This window comes from Marmota marmota, unplaced genomic scaffold, assembly GCF_001458135.2.
Source record: "Marmota marmota marmota unplaced genomic scaffold, marMar, whole genome shotgun sequence".
In the NCBI taxonomy this organism is placed as follows: domain Eukaryota; kingdom Metazoa; phylum Chordata; class Mammalia; order Rodentia; family Sciuridae; genus Marmota; species Marmota marmota.
In genome coordinates, this window is record NW_025999982.1 from 4,952,664 (window position 1) to 4,972,313 (window position 19,650).

The 19,650-nt window shown below is 54.8% G+C and overlaps 1 protein-coding gene across 4 annotated transcripts in view; it reads right to left on the minus strand.

The window, feature by feature from the left end:
* The window catches only part of Cpne5 (copine 5), an 89,781-nt gene that overhangs the window by 62,032 nt on the left and 8,099 nt on the right, over window positions 1-19,650 (minus strand). For 3 of the 4 annotated variants that reach the window (XM_048805210.1, XM_048805209.1, XM_048805211.1), the window contains exons 2-3: window positions 12,868-12,908; window positions 12,044-12,090 (exon numbers count right to left, since the gene is read on the minus strand). In XM_048805210.1, coding sequence (XP_048661167.1) covers window positions 12,044-12,090; window positions 12,868-12,908 — 88 coding nt within the window. Of the gene's footprint in view, window positions 1-12,043; window positions 12,091-12,867; window positions 12,909-18,085; window positions 18,181-19,650 lie in introns of all 4 variants that reach the window. The other variant, XM_048805212.1, reaches the window with a different exon arrangement.

Here is a 19,650-nt window from a genome sequence, read left to right on the forward strand (position 1 = left end):
CGGCCCTCATGAGTCATGTTCACCGGATTAAAATTAGAGGCCAGAGTTATCTGTGACTCCAACAGAAACAGGAAAGGGATGTGCTTTCCAAGGTCGGCCCTGGGAACTGGGAGCAGGCATGAGCCTAGTAACTGGGGAGGAGATTGGCCTGGGATCTGGGGGGTGGGGGAGGGCTCAGGGTCTGGTTTCACGACAGGCCTGCCACCATCTTGGTCTGGAAAGGTCTCCAGTTTCTTTCACAGGAGTCCAGAATTCTGGGGCCACACCCTCCTCCTACAGCTAGGAAAACCAGGCCCATAGGAGGAAGAGGTCTGCCTCAGCCCCTCAGTGAGACGCGATATCCTGGGCACTCTGTTTCCAGGGCCTGGTCACCTCCCAGGCCACTTTCTGCATGATTCATTCCTCTAGTGAGGAAGGATGCGGGGAGGGGTGCTGAGTGAATGAGAATACCCAGGTTCCAAAGGCCTACGGGGTTCTCAGACCTGGACAGAGAAGGCCAGTCTCTAGCCCCAAGTGCAGCCTATGAAACTTGACCAAGCTTATAATGAAAGACTTCCTGCCCAAAAGCTTTGTTCCTAATTAGCTATTGTTGCAGATAATCTGTTAAGCGGTCCCCGCTCCTAGGGGAATAGCCCTTTTTCCAATGAGCTTGGCTGCCAAGCTGCCAGCAAAACACTCTACCACCGCCAGGCACAGTGGCCACGCCTGTTATCCCAGCTACTCTGAGGCTGAGGCAGGAAGATCTCGAGTTCAAAGCCAGCCTCAGCAACTTAGGGAGGCCCTAAGCAACAACTCAGTGAGACCCTGTCTCTAAATAAAACACAAAATAGGGCTGGGGATGGAGCTCAGTGGTCAAGTGTCCCTGAGTTCAATCCCTGATATCCACCCAAAAAACCCACTCCACCCTGCCCTGGCCCCTGACCATGAGGAGCAGGAGGGGCCTGAGCAAGTCCTACCCTGAAAGCAGCTGAGCCCCCTGTAAGGGCCTCAGGGACCCTACAGCCTCCAGCTCACCCCAAGATATCTATGACTCCTACCGAATGGCAACTGGAGATCTAAACATCCAACACCGTCAGCTCTTCCTTCCTCCAGGTAAGCTCTGCTTCCTCACCAGGGGCTTCTGGTAGAGCCTTATGGAGCCTTTTCTGTGTGCCAGGCTCTTTAGGGGAAGTAGCTCACTGAATCCCAAGATCACTCCCCACCCCCAAGGGTGGCTCCTGTGCTAAACCTGACTTTGGAGCCAACTCTCAGCAGCCCCACCACTCTGTGACTGCATCTGGACACTGATACCAAAGGGTACAGAGACTTATCAGACACCAAGGGACCTGGCCTAGAACCTCGGGGTCCCAGAAAAGCAAACTTCCTTCTTCAAATGGAACCCTGGGCTCCCATCTCATGTACTGCACGGAAATAATGGATACCTCAGGTCCAGGTGGGAAGAGGAGGCAGGGGCCACCCATAGGTTCTCAAGGGGACAGGAAAGCCCTCTTTGGCAAGTAGTGGCCTGGGCGGGGCTCGGGACTCAACACCACATTCGCTCCCTGGCTCTGCCACTCTCTAGCTGATTTCCTAGGCGAAGCAAGGACCACTCCACGCCACTTGTCCCTCATCTGCAGTGTGGTTAGGACCAGGGAAGAAAATGGGGGTGTGGCCGATGTGGATGCTGTACAGTGGAGTCCGGTGTCAGTCATCCTTTCACTTAAGGCAGGAAAGGGGCCAGAGTCTCTTGGCGGCTCTGTTTGATGGCCCTGTACAGTGCTAACAATATTCCCAAGTATGGAGCCCAGTTGGGCCTGTGCTAAGGGAGTCTGTGGGTGAGCCAGCGTTATACCCAGGGAAGAAACTGAGGCTCCAGAGAGGTTAAGGGAAGTGGCAGAGAGAGGATGTGAAGGGACATCCGTGACAGTGTCTCACTGTGCCAAAAAGATCTAACATCCTGACCCTAAGGCTGTGAGGTGTCCATCTAGTCCTCCAAACAAAACCTTGGTCCTGGGCTGCCTGCTCCTGAAGACAAGGGTCAAAGCTCTGAAAATCCAGTTGTATGATGAGATCAAAGGCTTCCTAAGGGACCCACAGCTCACAAGGGACCTCTCTTTGCAGACACTGCAAAAAGGAGAGAGTCCAGAAAGCCAACCCCAAGCGTGCCTTGGAGTCTGACTCTCAGGCCTGTCCCCTGCTTTGTGCTTCGGCAATAACGATGGTCCGTTTATTCCTTTAAATCTTTCAGTGAGGCTAAGGTAGCATGCCAGGTGTGGTGGTGCACACTGGGAGGCCGAGGCCGGAGGATCACAAGATCAAAGCCAACCTCAACAACTTAGCAAGGCCCTAAGCAACTCAGTGAGACCCTGTCTCAAAAGTAAAGATTTTTTTAAAAAGGAGGGGGAGGGCTGGGGATGTGGCTCAGTGGTTCAGCACCCCTGGGTTCAATCCCTGGAACAAAAATAAAGAAAACAAGATTATGTAGCATGATTGGGGCCAGGTCCTGTGTTGGTCACCAAGGATGCCCAATTAGGCAGGTGGCCTGGCAGGCAGAGGGTCATTTCATTTCAGCTTTACACTCTTGGTGTTGGACAAACCCAGAGCCCTATGTCCTTGCCCACCATGATCTCATTCTAGGACCTCCACAAAACTGCAAATGGTCTTTCTGCTTCTGCTGTTTCCTCTATAGTCCACTCTGCTCAGAGAAACCAGAACGATCTTTATGAAACATAAACTAGGCGGCATCAATCCCATGTTCAAAACCCTTGAACAGCTTCCTATCACACTTAGGTCCGTGTTCAAACTCTTCCCATGGCTCCTATGCAACCCCACCCAGGATCTGTCCCTGTGAACTTCTGTGACCCACTGACTTCCTCATTCCCACCTCTCCACTACACTACTTTCTTTTTGTTCTTCAAATACAGTGAGTTTGTTCCTACCCCAGGGACTTCCTGTTCCCTCACTTGGAACACCCTCCCCACCAGACTTATGGTTGGCACTATGCAGGACTCCACTTGTGTCACCAATACCACATGGCAACTGACATTTCCAGGCATTTTCAAAAGCATCACCTTAGTTACTAACTCCCAAGAAGGTCTAACCCCATTTTACAGATGAGTAAACTGAACCTTGGAGAAGGTAAATACCTCACCCAGGTTTTACCCATTAGTAAACCCCAGAGCTGAGATGGGAACCCAGGGCTTTGGATGTCAAGTTCAGGGTCTCATCTGACAAGGCATTTGGCTGTCGTTTCTGATGTTCTTAAGACACGTGGAGACGTATGGGATGGATTATAGCAAAGGTATGTAGAACCCAGGTGGCCAACCAGCCTACAGCAAAGGACAGCTAGAGAACTGATGCTAACCAGGGAAAAGCAGCTGGGATGCAGCCCTGGAGCACAGTGCTTGCCCAGCACAGGTGAGAGTTCCCTCCCAGCTCTGCAAACAAACAAGCAAAAACCCCCTGGGGAAAGTCTCCATCCCGCTCACCTCCCATTCTGGATGACCACTGCTGACCCAGGACCAGCGGGCAGAGCCCAGGTGCACCCCCCCACAACTGTAACCCCACGTGATCTCCCTAAACGGCAACAAAAGACAGAGTTCAATAAAGAACACAGGTTGGAGATCCAGGCAAAATCACATGTCGAGGTGCAGAAACTCCCTCCTGGTCTGAGCTGGGGGACCCATGTGGACAGCAAGTCACCAGAGAAGGAAACCAGAGTCACCAAAAAGGTCAGAGGAATACAAGATGGAGACACGGCCCCTGACTCAACCATTTTGAGGTAGAAGAAATAGAATAGGAAAAAGACAGGAAAGGAGAAAGGCTTTATAAGTGTGGACCTAAGCGCTCCGTGAGCACCTCACTCTGACTCCCCGGGCCTGTTTTCCTCTAAGATTCCTGGTTCTTAAAAGACCAGGAATCTTCTAGTCTGGCTGACGCCTGCTGCGTCGGTAGCTTATGCAACTTCTTTCTTTTCTTTCCAGGTGGGACCAGGGATTGAACCCAGAGGTGCTCGACAGCTGAGCCGTATCGCCAGCCCTTTTTATTATTTATTTTGACCCAGGATCTCCCTAAGTAGTCTTTGAAGGTCCTACCAAATTGTCCAGGCTGGCCTCAAACCTGTGATCCCCCTGCCTCAGTCTCCCGACCTGCTGGAATTCCAGGCCTGCACTACCTCATCTGGCACCACATATTTTCTTTTTTTTTTTAAATATTTATTTTTTAATTGTAAGTGGGCACATATCTTTATTTAATTTTTATGTGGTGCTGAGAATCGAACCTAGTGCCTCACGCATGCTAGGCAAGTGCGCTACCACTTGAGCCACATCCCCAGCCCCGACACATATTTTCTTTAGACTAGGTGAAGCCAAGGGACACATACTATTAGAGGCTGATGACGTGGATACACTCAGAACATTACTGGGTGGGGGACGTCAGCCTAGACATCCTCAAGAGAACAGACCACCCTGAGCACCCTGTGCTCCAGGGTTAGGAGAACTGAGCTCACAGGCTGCGGTCACCCATGGGCTTCTCATGTCCACTAGTTACAGTTTCCTTTAGAAGAAAGACCAAGGGCTGGGCTGTAGCTCGGTGGTGAGCACTTGCTTGGCACATGTAAGGAACTGGCACCATATAAAGATAAATAAATAAAATAAAAGGTATTGTGTCCAGGGGGTAGGACCGTCGGTGGAATGAAATGGATATCATTACCTAAGTACCATGTATGAAGACACGAATGGTGTGACTCAACCAGAGACATGGAATATTGTACTCTTTATGTGTACTATGATTTGAAATGCATTCTACTGTCATATATAACAAATTAAAATTAATTTTTTAAAGAAGAAAACAGTTCTTTATTAAAGCAGGGAAATAAAGGTATTGTGTCCATCTACAACTAAAAATATTGGGGAAAAAAAAGGCCAAGACCCCCAATAGTGTCTCTTGTCAAGTGCCAGCTCGCCTTCTCCCTGGAGTGTGTACCCTTCCCTATTGTCTGCTTTCCTGAATACATTTCCTTGCTCAGGGCTGGGGATGTGGCTCAGTGGGCGTGTGCTTGCCTAGCATGTGCTTAGGCCCTGGGTTCCTTCCCTAGCATGTAAAAAAAAAAAAAAAAAGTAAATCTCATTGCTTCCTAAATAAATCTTGTGTCTCTCTTTTTTTCGGGTGGGGGGATACCAGGGATTGAACTCAGGGGCACTTGGCCACTGAGCCACACACCCAGCCCTATTTTGTATTTTATTATTTAGAGACAGGGTCTTGCTGAGTTGCTAGCACCTCGCTTTTGCTGAGGCTGGCTTTGAACTTGCCATCTTCCTGTTTCAGCCTCCCCAGTCGCTGGGATTATAGGGGTGCACCATCGCACTCGGCTCTTTGTGTCTCTTTTGACACATTCTGAAATTCCTTTCTGTGGTATAACTCAAGAACGAACTGCCAGGGCTGAGTTGCGGTCCCCTTCTCCTTCATACACTTTTCAGGTGACAGTTTGATTTACAATTTTCCTACTTTATGATGGTGCAGAAATGAGAGGCATTCAGGAGAAAACCACTTCACATTTTGGATTTCGATCTTTTCCTGAGCTAGTGCTACCTGGCAGAAGACTCTCCTGGGTAGGGGCAGAGGCAGCAGCCACAGCTCCCAGTCAGCCAGATGATTGACAGGATGAACAAAGGAGACGCCACATTGTACTGTGTTGCTAAGCCAGACGTTCCGTAGATAAGGTGTATTGAAAGCATTCCCACCCACCCCCTTGGTACCAGGGACAGAACCCAGGGGTGCTTAACCACTGAGCCACATCCCCAACCCTTTTTATTTTTTGAGACAGGGTCTCACTAAGTTGCTTAGGGCCTCACTAAATGGCTGAGGCTGGCTTTGAACTTGTAATCCTCCTACCTCAGCCTCCTGAGCTGCTGGGATTATAGGCATGTGCCACCGCGCCTGGCCAAAGCATTTTCATTTTACAATATTTTCTATGTACAATGGGGTGTGATCCTGTTGTAAGTTGAAGAGCACCTGTAATGCTTAGAAACAGACCCACAGAATGAATGCACAGCCCCCAGAAGGGAGAATCGCAACTGTGTAGCTCACTCTGGGTGAGGAGGGAGCCAGCCCAAGATGCTCTGGGCTAGAGAAGGGGACCGTGCAGGACACACACTTTGGAAAGAACATTGACAGGCACGTGCTCCAGGCAGAATGCCCAGGTTGGTAAAGAGACAGGAGACAATGATATAAAGAACCTCAGTTTCTGGCTGAGTTGGTAGAGTGCTTGCCTCACAAGCACAAGGCCCTGGGTTCAATCCCCAACATCACATTCACGCAAAACTAACAAACAAAAACCCTCCGTTTCCTTCTCTGTGTAATGGGACTGATAAAAATAACATGGCGTGGGTGGCGCTCTAGTGAATGGGACTGGTGCTCTTACAAGAGGCCCCAGGGAGCCCACTGTCCTTTCTACCACGTGAGGAGCAGATCTCATCACTCACGCATCTACGGATGCCTTGACATTGGACTTCCCACCAAAGGCCTATGTAGGAGGAAGTGCCTTTCGAGTGCTTAGAAGTGAAGCATGACTCCCAGCTGAAGCTCAACTGTGTTTTGTTTTTGAGGTGCTGGGGATTGAGCCCAGGGCCTCGTGCAGGGAGCACTCAACCAACTGAGCTGTATCCCAGCCCCGAGGTCAGACTGTTAAACAAGCCAGGATTGCTCACAGGTACACTCACTGCTCTGGCAGGGACGGTGGATGTGTCAGTGGGCGCCACAGGCACTGCAGGCAGTGTGCAGCCATCAGCCGGACACCCAAGATCCCATGATTCCCATCCCCTCCTTCCCAAGGGGTCCTCAGCCAGGACAGCCACCTGGCGAAGGAGGGGCAGGAGTCACCACCCCACTGTCACATGGAGAACCTACAGGGGCTCCCTCTTATGTCCCTCTTCCTAGTGAGTGTTCCTTGGACCCTCTTCTTGCCCGGCCACTCTGCCTTCCCCAGGACACGCCTAAGGCCCTGGCAGGGGTTGATGCAAATAGTGTTCAATTTCCTGGGCTAAAATTACATCTTGAGTCAATTCTCATAAAATGTGGTGACAGATTTAGGTGCTGGGAAGATGGAGCTTTCTCAGAAGGCATAAAAATGACCCAAATGGTTAAAATCAGCTGAAAGCCGGCAGCCAGGGGCCACAGAGCCGCGTCCACACCCCAGGGTCAGCTCCTCTGCAGCCTCGTGCAAATCTGGGGTCTGTTCCCAGCCTGGAGAACCGTGCCTGTACTTGACTCCTGGGTCACAGGAGGATCATCTCGGCCAAGATCAGAGAGCTGGTCTGCTGCTAAAGTGGAGTGGTGGGAACTGGCCCGTTGACTGGCAAGGGCAGCCTGTCCCAGGGGCCGTTACACTGATGATTCTCGAGTTTTCTTTAAATACTCCCTTCTTGACTCTTTCCTCCACAGTTCCCACAGAGAACCGGACAAGAAAGAGCGCCCCTCCCACTCCAGGATGTTTCCCAGAAACCACTTGGTGCCTGTGCCCGAGGGGTGCCCCCAAGGCTCAACACAGGTCCTGGCCACCTCCCCTAAGTGGGGTCAGCCTCCTTGAGCTCCAGGGACGCCCCTGCTCTGACAGCTGACCTGTGTCTCCAGCTGCCCTCAGCCTGACTGGAGGGCCATCTTCATGGGCTCCTCCCATCTCTTCTGGAGGCCTCGCCCACTGCAGGCCAGCCCCGCTCACCTGCCGAGGGCTCACCTGCCAGAGGTCTGCCCCCAGCCTTTCTCCACACTGCTGCGTTCAGTGAGGCTGGTCGAGTGGATCATAGTGGTGGCCAGAGGTCTTCTAGTGAGGTGCCACCAAGGTGGGGGGACACTGGCCAGAGATCAGAGGCTGGAAGAAAATGAGGTGGCCTGGGCTGCCCCCCATGAGGACCCCTGCCCTGTCCAGAGGCCACTGCCCACTATTGCCACCCTGTGATCCACTACCCCTCCATGGCTTCCTTGGACCCCACTCTTGTAGTTTAGATCTAGAATGATCCTGAGGGTCCATGGTGGTGCTACTGGGGAGTGTAGGCCAGAGGGAGATTCTTTGGTTAATAGAAGTATGTCCTTGAAGGGGACTGTGGGACTTCTTTTTCCTCTTTGGGTGCCATGTGGGTAGTTTTTCTCTGCCATGTGCTCTTATCACGGCCTCAAGCAACAGACAATTGACCACGGACAGAACCTCTAAAACTAGAGCCAAAATAAACCTGTTCTCTTGACAAATTCATTATCTACCGTGTTTCGTTATAGTTTCGTTATAGTTTTTTATAGCTGACGAACACACCCACTCACTCCTTTATTACAACCCCAGTGACAAGGTACCTGGGCTGACTTGCGCATAATGGTTGCTGCCTGTGTCTTTGCAGATGCCACTGTTTTGCTGAGTGCTTTTGTGCTCCGTGTCCTGGCCTTGCTGAAATCCAGGTGCTCTGCTGAAACCCAGGTGCTCGCTGTGACAGCCCTGGGGTCCAGCATCCTGACTTGGTACCCTGAAGCTAGTCCTGCCCTCAGGAGGACCAGGAGGCTGAGCTGTCCAGGGGGAAGTCCTTCCAACCCCATTGTCCTTGTGCTGCATCATTAGCCCCTGAGCTAAACATGTGTGTTCAGATTCAAATGCCATTTAAAACATCCACCGAACTGTCAAAACGCTTTAGCATTCTGGCTGTCGCTCTGCCACCCCTAAACTCCCGTTTCTTTCCATCCATACATCCTCGGCTGTTCTGTTAGATCACTCACACTCGCATCTCCCCTGGGGCCAGAAAACCTCCTGGTTCCCACTCCTGCTTCCAGTGAAGCTCTGCTCTTCTGACCCAGCGCCCTCTCTCCCCAGGTCCTGGCACCTGGTAGATGCTTTCTTTTGTAAATATTGACTGAGGAGAGAGGGACAAGGCCCCAGACCCTCTGGATGACATTCTGCAGTGAATGGTGTTTATGGAGTGCAGATCACACACCGGGCACTACCTCCAGCATCTGGTTCGCCCTTGCCGCAGGTGTACCCCATCTTACACGTGGAAACCGAGGCACAGAGAAGTTCCACAAATTGCTCCAGGTCCCACTTTCAGAAACGGATGAAGCCAAGAGCAAAGCACAGGTGTTTCTCACCCCCGGGGCCACCCACCCTCCCTGTGGGTAGTAATGGGATTGGGACAATTGGGGACCCTGAACCAAAAGGAGACAAGTTTCAATTACAGAATGTAATTAACGGTCCGCCACACCATGCCCCGCTGAAGAGGCCCTTCCAGACTTTCCTTAATGAATCAGCAAGACATTCGCACATTCCTGTTTTTCAGAAGCTCGGCCAAAAGGCCTCAGAAGTAATTAGTTCACTTAAGAAGGCTAACCGTTTCCCCAGCAATCTGGTTTATGCTTCAATGGGCTCAGAGTCTTGGCCAGGGTGAAAAAGTAACTTCAGCCTGGCCCCTGTGGAAACATTTCCCACGTTTTCTAGATAAAATTCACCCTGTCAGACACTTGCTCCTGCCAAGGCAGGGTGGGGGGTGGAGCAGGGCAGGTGATGTTCCAGCCAGGCCACCAGCCAGGAGGGGAAGTTGGTAATAAAATCTGAGTTACCACAGCTTTGCTGGCTATTCTCATGTCATCTGGGAGGGCTCCCCACCCATGGCCCTGGGTGTGGGTCATTTTGTACACTACTGTCCTGTCCCTGTGAGGGAGGGTAGAAGAGAGAAAAACCAGGAAGAGCCCGGCATGGTGGCACACGCCTGTCATCCCAGCAGTTTGGGAGGCTGAGGCAGGAGGATTACAAGTTCAAACCAGATTCAGAAATTTAGAGAGGCCCTAAGCAACTCAGTGAGACCCTGTCGCTAAGTAAAATATCAAAAAGGGCTAAGGATGTGGCTCAGTGGTTAACTGCCCCAGGGTTCTATCCCAGTACCAAAACCAAAACAAAACACCCACAGGTAGAAAGGAGACCTAGAGGAAGGACAGGGAAATATAACCTGCATCTCCATGTACCTCCCAGGTACCAGGCCTGTCACTCTAAGTTTTTCGGAAATCTGTAAATCGAAGTTGACCACAAATTCACTTACTTATGACAATTACCTTCATCAGTATGAATCAACCCCCCCCCCCACCCAGCAAACAGATTAAGCAAAGAGAGAGTCGATATTTTGAGAAACCTACAATTTAGGGGACTTTCCAGTGTTATCTACTGATCAGAAAATGGAGGCCACGTAGCCTAAGAATCCTGAGCACTGCCAGGCCACCATACATACACCACCTTGAGGTCACCAGACTGATGTCATCCCCGCACGCCTTCCCATACCCACCCCTCAGCAAGTTCCCTTTAAAAGAAGGGCCAGGAACCCCGAAAGCACGGCTCTCACTCCCGACGGCCCACCATGTTCTCCTTGCTTTCCTAAGTCAGTCTCTGCCTTTACTCACAAGGGCTGAAATTCTTCCCTGCCACGTGTCAGGAACCCCACTTGTCCTGTGAGTTCCCCCCTCACTGGGGAGTCCTCAGGACATTCCCCTGCAGCTCTCAGGAGCCCTCCTGAGCCTGGGGACTAGGCCACGCCTGCTCTTCACAGCCACCGCTGCCTCCTTGGGCCCTGGGGCGCCTTCCCTCTCTGGTGGAGGCCAAAGCAGCCTCTCCACCAGAGCCCGGGGGCCTCCCTCCTGGTGTGTGTGAGGAGGTGGGGCTCACCTCTGCAAGGCCCTTCTTGCGGTTCCTGTGCCTGTTCTGATCACAGAAGGAGCAAGCTCAGTCTCCAGTCACTGGGAAGGCCACCAAAGCCAGCTCACCTCCCAGGCTGGACCTGCGCTTGCCGGCCAGAGCCTCTCCTCTGAGAGAAAGGAGGGGCAGTACTTTTCACTAGTCAAACAGGAGCCCGGGCTTCCAGGACCCCTCATCTCAACCCCCATCCTTTCCTGAGAACAATCTCCCACGAGAGCTTGTCGCTTGTGGGGGGCAAATGAGGCGGAGGTGGGGAGGAGGGGACCACTGCCATGTCCTGGGAGCTGGGAACACCCACTCCCTCCCCCAACCCATTCATTTCCTTAAGAGCCATCTACAAAGCACCTGCTGTGGGCCGGGCACTGTCCTAGGTGCTCAAAATGAAGCTGCAGATGAAGCCGATGAAGTCCCTACCCTTGTGGGGCCAGCTGGGGACGAGAACAGTGATAGGAGAGGAAAAAGCAGGAGGGGAAGCAAGTGAGGGAGCTTGCGGTGTTAGACCGGGGGGCCAGGGAAGGCCTCCAGAGGACAACAGGGAGTCCAGACCTCAGGGAAGCTGGAGGGGCCACAGGGACCTGTGGGAAAAGGCCATTCAGGAAAGACAACGGCAAGTGAAAAGGCCCTGGGGCAGGAGGCGGCCTGGCTGGCTGGCACAGAGTGGAGGCTGGAGGGCCAGGCCCTGAGGCAGGTCACCAGGGATAGGAAGTCAGGCGGGAGGGCCTCTGAGCCAGCAGAGGGACTGTAGCTTTGTCAGACAGGAGCCCTGCACAGCCCTGGGCAGAGAGGGACAGAATTTGACTCTGTTTTAGCATCACCCTCAGCACCTAGGAGGCCCTGTTCCCTCCCGGGTGGCTCTCCAAGTCTGCCCTCTGCTCACAGCCCCGTGAGGAAGAGCAAGACACAGGGAGCCATGGGTCTGGGCGAGGGAAACGAGCAAAGGCTGCAAAAATGTGTCCTATGAGTGCTCGGAAGCCAAGCTGAGGAGGGGGGTCCTGGGAGCCCGAGTCGCAGAGGGTTCTGGGCCTGGACGTACTCGCCAGTTCCCGTTAGTCAGAAGCACAGGGAGGGAAGCTGCTGGGCACAAGATCCAGGGCTATGTTCCCCGGGCCACCAACGGGATCACAAGGTGCTGGGCCTCCCTCTGTCCCCCTCAGACTGGGGCACACAGGACAAGAGCTGCCTGGGCCACCTTCAGCCTCACTCTCTAACAGCAGGGACAAGAGCAGCCCAGCTGGTGTGGCTGGCCTGCACGGGGCTTTGGTGCTGCAGGGGGATCTCTCCAGAGTCACAGAGCACAGAGAGGGCAGCCGGGGCCACGCTGGAGCTTGCAGGCAGGGAAAGGTCTGCACCTACCTCTCGCCACTGCTTGTTCTCCATCCCTTGAGTATACATGACGCACACTGCGGGGAGAAGAGAAGGACAGCGGGTTAACACCCAGGCCAAGGGGACCCAGATGGGGAGGGCCCCGGCTGGACGGGGTGCTCAGAGGCTCCAGTAGGACTGCTCGGGTGGGCCTGGGCCGGGGAGGGACGTCTTGGTGAGTGGTCTGCATGCCTGGCCTCCAAGCCTGGACCACAGCTGTGTCTGGAGGGGCACTGTTTGGGAGAGGGTCAGGAGCCATTCCTTCCCAGGCCACAGCAAGGGTCGGAGGTGAGCAGGACGGAGGCCTGGGTGGCAGAGGCCTGGTGGAGATAACCCACTTGCACCCTCGTCAGTCCCACGAGGCCGGTGATCATCCTCAGCCCCTCTTTAATGATGGGAACACTGAGTCTCAGAGGTGCCTGAAGATCTGATCCAAGGTCACATCCATGGGCAGCAGTGCTCAGCACCAGAACCTGCTCTCCAAAATCAGTGCTTATCCCATCAGACCCAGCAAACTGGAGCCCTGAAATGCACAGGTTCCCTGGGGTGGGGACCTTCTGGCTCCACACACCCTAAGGCCAGCCAATTGCTACCCCTCCCAATTGCTCAGTTGCGCTGAGGCTTCACAAGCGTGGGGGCTGAGCAGGGTCCCCAGTTCTCTGGACACTGTCAAGGAAGCACTGACTAGCCCTGTCACACTGGGAGCAGTGCCTGGCACATACTTAATGCTCCATAAGGGCCAGTGCCGGCTGCTGTCATTAGGCATAGGTGGCCACTGTCATTGTTACCCTTATTACTGTCAGAGCAGGACTTACATGGGTCAGACTTGGAAAACATGTCTTTGTCCAAGAGGTTCCTGAAAGAGGGGGAGAGAGAGCAGTTAGTGGGTTTGGAGGGAAGGAGGCCGCCCTCTGGCCTCGTCTTAGACAAAACGGACGAGATGGCTCCTTCAGCCAACCTTGATCAACCTTCACTCAGAGCCAGGCGCTGGGCGGCCCCACCTTCCTGGGGTGAGCAGATCTCCTAAGGGCCACGACCTGAAGACACCATGCACAAGCCCTTTCTAGAAATTCTCCTTTCATCACTTCTCTATCAAAATAAATAAATAAATCCAAGCAATCAGAACACAGCTGCCCAACCCCCCAGCCCCCAGGCCTCCACCCCCAGCCAGTTCATTGTACCCTCATCGGTGCTGATGAATTCATCAATGACACCTCCCAGGAAACACAGGCTCATTGGGACAGGGTCCTAGCACATGGCCCCAGCTATCAGACTGGAAGTCCTTGCAGTAAGATGACAGATGGGGACAGAAAGGTCTCTGAAGGTGCCGAGCCCACCCGCCCTGCCTTCTGAGATAGCAGCTCCTACTCCCAGATCCTAAACCAGGGATGGGTTAGGATAAGAGCTTTTAAATATTAGCTCCTCATTCTCAGGCTGCCCTGCGAGGTGGGGACTGTCCCATCTTCCAGATGTGGAACCACAGGCTGCGGAGATAGAGCAGGCTATGTCCTACACACCTGGCGTCCCTCATTCCACAGTGATCTGATAGCCTCAGGGACCGACACAGCCAGTGAAACTCGGTCTCTGACTGGGAACCAGGTTTCTCAGAGCCTGTCCCTCAGTCTGGAGGGCCATGGATGCCCGGCTCGTGTCCCCAGACCTTCTCAGCTCACACCAGGGCTCCCCGCACCTGCTCCTCTCCAGAGGCCTCCCCCTGGCAGGCCAGACTGCAAGGGCCAGAAGGATGCTCCCAGGGGCAGAACTCAGCCAGATGGACAGGAGCCAGGGGATCAATACGCAGCTTCCTCAGGCTCCGGGGACAGTGCTGAGGGTGTCCCCAGTCTCCTGGGAGCCCTGTGGGAAGGAGCCACAGGGGCCAAGAGTCCTGCTCAGCCCACATCCAGCAGCTGTGCTGCGCGTCTTCCCTTCCCTACTCCTGGGAGTGACCCGGGAGCCCTCCTGTGTGGCAGCCACCGACTCCCTGAGGACCCTGCTCCAGTCCCTGCTCATCCCCACTGCATCAACCCTGCCCCACCTCCTTCCCCGATGTCCCAAGGGGCCTTTCCCCTCCACTCCCACAAACCCCCGTGGGTCCTGTGCCCCTTGACACCTTTTTCCCAGAGAAGAGAAACAATCGGCCCTGGTCTATGCGGCATGGCTCCCTGACAGCCAGCTCCCAGTGCCAGAGCTGATGAGGCCCGGGGACCCCCTCCACCTTCCCACTGACAAGGGCAGACTGAGCCCAGGGAGGGGCCCACAACAATGGCAGAGCGGCAAGTCTAGAAGAAGGCCTTACCCTGCGTCACCACCCCCAAAGCCACCTAGTGACTGTCAGGCAACTTGACCCCTAGTCAACCCTACCACCCCTGTCCCCAACCCTGAGGCACGAGAGTCAAAGGCCACCTGAAAGACGACACACACAGCAGCAGCCTGGAGCCGTCACATGGCAAACCCTGGTGCCAGGGGAGGTCCCAGGCTGTGCTCACCAGTCACTCCTCAGTCCTGGAGCAGATTCTTAGCGATGTCCCCAAGAGAGATGTCCCCAGATGCCTGTGAGAAACCAGCTCCTGGAGAACTTGGCCACCATGCCTGCTCCACACTGTCCCTTCAGGGGCCTCTCCCCAAGGGCAGGCTCACTCTGCCGGACCCCCAACCCCTCCCGCAGGCTAGACCTGCTCCCTGCCAGTTGTCACTTAGAAACCATCTGATAAACTCCCAGCCCCTGCAGGAGCCTCGGATGAGACATGAGACGCTGCAGGAGGCAGCTCTGACGTGAGCACGAGCAAGTGGCCAAGCGGCCGCAGAGGCTGAAGAAGACATTTACACCCGGTCATTTCCAGCTTGCGACCCAGCTCCAGCGTGCAGCCTGGGGGAGGGGCGTCTGTCTTCATTCAGATGAGAGACAAAGTGCCTGAGCACAGAGCGACTCTACTGCGGGGAACCTCTACAGTGAGGAGGTGATGACGATTTTGGGGGGGGGGTCCCTACTAAAGCCAGCGCTGGGTCCGTCTGTCTGCCTGGGCTTACTGACTGGCTGGATTGAACCAGGGGCGCTCTGCTGCTGGGCTGCACTCCCTGCTTTTTTGTTCAGAGAGGGCTCCACAAGTGGCTCAGGCTGGCCCCCAACTTGTCATTCGCTTGCCTCAGCCTCCTGAGCATCTGGGATTACAGGCCTGCACCGCTGTGTGCGGCTGTCTTTGAATTCTACAACAAAATTCTATAACTACATAAGACCCTAGAATGTTCAAGCTGGAAAGAACCTCCAAAGTCACCTTTCTCAACTCTTTCACAAATCAGGAACGTGAGCTGGGCGTGGTGGCACACACCTGGGATCCCAGAGACTCAGGAGGCTGAGGCAGGAGGATCGCAAATTGGAGGCCAGCTTTGACAACTCAGTGAGTCCCTAAGCAATTTAGTGAGACCCTGTCTCAAAATAAAAAATAAAAAAAGCTGGGACTATAGCTCAGTGGTAAAGTGCCCCTCGGTTTAATCCCCAGTGCAAAAAAAAAAAAAAAAAAAAAAAATTCAAGAATGTAAGCCTGGCCACGTGCAGTGGCGCATGCCTGTAATCCCAGCAGCATGGGAGGCTGAAGCAGGAGGATGGTGAGTTCAAAGCCAGTGTCAGCAAGAACAAATGAGACCCTGTCTCTAAACAGGGCTGGGGATGTGGTTCCGTGGTCGAGTGTCCATGAGTTCAATCCCTGGTACCAAAAAAAAAAAAAAAAAATGCGAGTCTTAGAGAGGAAGCAACAGACTCCTCCAAGATCTGCGTCTCCTCCATGGTTGGGTGTGGAACGCAGGTTGCATCGTGTCCAGCTAGCGAGCAAGAGTGATGAGACGCTGCAGAGCGGACTGGGCGGCGAGAGGTGTGCAGTTTTACCTCCAAAGACAAATAGGGGCTTGTCTTGGTCCTGCCCACTTCTCAGCTGGGCCAGAGGCTCACAGCTAGACTAAGAAACCATCCAGTCACCTGGCGCCCTGTCCAGTGATTCCGGACTGTCAGTGGTCCTGGGACCTGGGTCACCCCAGCAACCAGCACCTGGGATGACGCAAACCCTCCCCTGCACTCTGCAGGATCATTCCTTTCCTCCTTGCAGACCGCTCCACCCTTCCTGCGTGGCCCTGCCTTGCTGGACTCTGACCCACAGTCACTCCTCAGCTCTCCCTCGGCCCTCGCTGACGGGTGCGACCCCTGGACTCCCAGGCTCTTCACAGTGCTCGGCACACCCTGGGCTGTGGGTTCACGGGGGTCTGTCTCCTGCCTTGCTTGGGCTCCTCCAGGGCAGGATCCCACCTCTGCCACAGGATGGCCTAGCACCAGCACAGGAGTGACCAGAACACTGGAAGGAAGACCCTGGAATGGCCCAGGGGGTGATGTCCCCTCCTGGACAGTGCAGGGCCGTGCTCAAGGACCGCTCCTTGGACTGCGTCCCGGCTGTGACGCGTAACGGCTAAGTGCCTAGACTCGGCAGCAGACAGGCCGGGTCACGCCCCAACTCTGGACAGGTGACTTGTCCCCTTTGTGCCTTGGCTTCCCCATCTGCAATGTGGGGTGGGCACAGGTCAGAGCTGCGTGGAGGCTAGCCACCCGCAGCGCCTAGGGCCTAGCAGGGCTTATAGGTTATCATCAGCCTGGTGCTAAGCAGCGTGCAGGCTTCTGGTGGATGCTCATGCTCATTTGGTGACAAGTGTGACACAAGCCACCCTGCTGGTCCAGAGAAGCCCAATCCCAACCCCCACTCCCAGCACTCACCTGAGGTGCATGCTGAACCTGCCCCACTGGCCGAGAGCAGCACCCAGTCTTAGGTCCTAGGCCTCCATCCCATCCTCATCTCTCTTGGAGGCCCCTCTGCCCCTCTCCAGGGTCTCCGCACCCTACAGCCTCTGCCCCTTTGCCTCCACCCACCTGTCACCCCAATTGCCTGGCATCACAGGAACAGGGCCTCGAGACTGTGGCTTCACCCGCAGTCAAGGGGCTTCACTCTTCCTGGGGCTCACCTCTGCCCCCAGATTCTTGGGCCCCATTCCCAGAGTCTGGTTTTGCAGATCTGGAACAGTGGGTGGAGGTCAGCTGGCCCCCAGTGCTTGACGTTAGCAAGCCACATGTTGAGACACTGTGTCTTAGGGCCTCTGCTAAGCCAAGGACCACAACACACACCCCAGCAGCTCTGGAGGACCCTCAAGATGAAGAATATTGGGCAGTGACCCTCATCTGATCTGCTCAGAGACAGGCAGTGACTTGCCCACCAACACACAGCCAGGAAGAGCCCGGGGGAGGAGAGGAAAGCAGGCCTCTGCCCCAGGTATGGCCCAAGCCTCAGTCACGAGGGCACAGACGACACCAGACCACAAGTGCTTTTTCTCTGCTTTCTGTTTTTGGAGAGCTCAAAGAGGATTTTTTTTTTTTTTTCCAACAGGCAAAATGTATTTTTTCCCCAAAAGCACATAAAACCCTTCAGCCGTCCACTCAGCAGCCGGAGTTTGGCTTCTTTTGTTCCCTGAATCGAGGCCGGGAAGGCAGAGCCTCCCCTTGCTCCACATTCACCCCCAAGGAACCATTCCCAACTCAGAGGCCGTGGGAGACGGCCCTCCGCCAGGCTTGAGGTTGAAGTCCCTGAGGCCCAGCACAGGGGGAAAGCACTGGAAAGGCGAAGCCAGAGCCCTGGAGAGGCTTGGGGGTGCTGGCTGCTCCAGTCGGAGGGGAGACATATTGCCCTCAACCTGGGCCATCACACGTCTGGGCATCCCCGAGCAAGGCCCACAAGCGCTGGGTGGACGCACGGAGCCAGGCTGCAAGACTGAAAACAGCACATGGAGGCTACAGCCTGGGCTTTGCCAGGACCAGGGCATTAATGGGGGTCCTGGAGCCCCTGAAGCTGTAGACATGGGGCACATCAGCACACCCCCAGACACATCTTGGGGGGAGTTTTCAGCAGATTCCCAAAGAGATTCAAGAGGTTGCAAAGGTCAAAAAAACAACCCACAGCAACCCGGGCCGTAAATACCCCCCAACTCTGGGGGAGGGTCATAGACCTGGAGCCTCACGGTGGGGTTGACTCCAGCTCCGTCCCTCTCGAGTTGTACTCCTCAAGCCAGTCCTTAGCCTCTCTGCACTTCAGCATCCCCATCTGCAAAGAAAGGGTCATCATGATCCTGGCCTCCCGGGGTTTTCTGAGATCAACAGTCTTCTCCTAGCATACAGTAAGTGCTCAGTGAAGGCCTGTGGAAGAGAAATGCGGCAGCTAGGGAAGTCCCATGATCGCCCCTTGGTGCTCCCTAGTGCCCAGCTGGGGCAGGAACTGAGCCTCCTGTGCCCTTGCCCACCACTGCCCATTGGGAGGCACAGCCTTTCTTTCGGATAGCAGACTGGGGACAGGTCAGGCAGAAACAGGAATTGTGACCCACCCTACAGAGACCCCCAGGCCTGCGGGGCCCACCAGCATTACCCCACTTCTCTATGGAGCAACTTAACAGCAAACGGGGTGGACAGACCAGTGAGTGTCACACACCGTTGGTGCCAAGTCCTCCGTGACACCCTGTTTCCCCTACATATCAATGCCAGGGAGCAGGTGCCACTCCTGTTCCCCAGGCAGGACAGATCTGAACTCTGAAGCTAGAGCCCCTTGGAGGTGCCCCAGGAGACACACATTGCCAAAAAGCAGAGGGCAGAAGCGCCTCCTGGCCCTGTGTCCTGCCCCACCCTCAGGAGCTGCTGCCCAGGGCCCCTGCTCCCGGACAGGCAGGAGTAATCCCAGGGGCCAGGAAGGGGGCTGTGAGGAGAGGGCCGTGGTCCCCGTCTCCCCGCACAGCCTGCACCCCTTCCAGATCCTCCAGGTGGCTCCTCACCCACATGCACGGTGCAGGGTCTCCGGCCAATCCACCTGCCCAGGGCTGGAGAGCAGTTCCCAGGGCCGGGCCGAGGGAGCCCCCTTTCTGGGTTTTCATTAACTACCGCAGTGACCATCCCTCCCAGACTGGGGCCCAGGCTCTCCCAGGGAAGGGCGCGCGCTCCGGCCCCAGAGGTGCCCAAGTTGGAATCACCACGAGGCCAATGGGCGGGAACTCTGCCACCCTGGACAAGCTGCTCCGCCCCCGGCGAGCTCCTCGTCCAGGGGGGCCTCGGGGAATGAACAACGGACGCCAGTGGCTCAAAACAGAAATGCAGGAAGCACGCTCCTCTCCCCTCTGACCCTTCACAGCCTCCTCCGGTCCCACTCTTCAAGTCTTGTGACCCCCCCCCACCCCGTGGCCTGACTAGTGACATGCCACTCCCCTCCTCACCCCGTCCATTCTCTTCATAGCAACCAGAGCAGTTTCTTTAAAGGTTAATCAGAACCCCTAATGCTGTTGGAATAATAAACGAAATGCCTGATAATTGAACGGTCATGATCTGCATCCCCTATTCCTTTCCGACCTCATTCTCCTCTGTCCCCCACTGCTCACACTGTTCCAGTCACAATAGGCTCCCCATAATTTTGCAAGCATATTAAGGTTTTTTCTGCCCCAGGGCCTTTGCACTTGATGTTCTCCCTACCCAAATCACCTTTTCTCTAGATCTTCCCTTTGGTTCTAAGCTCAAATGGCACCTGTCTGTCCTG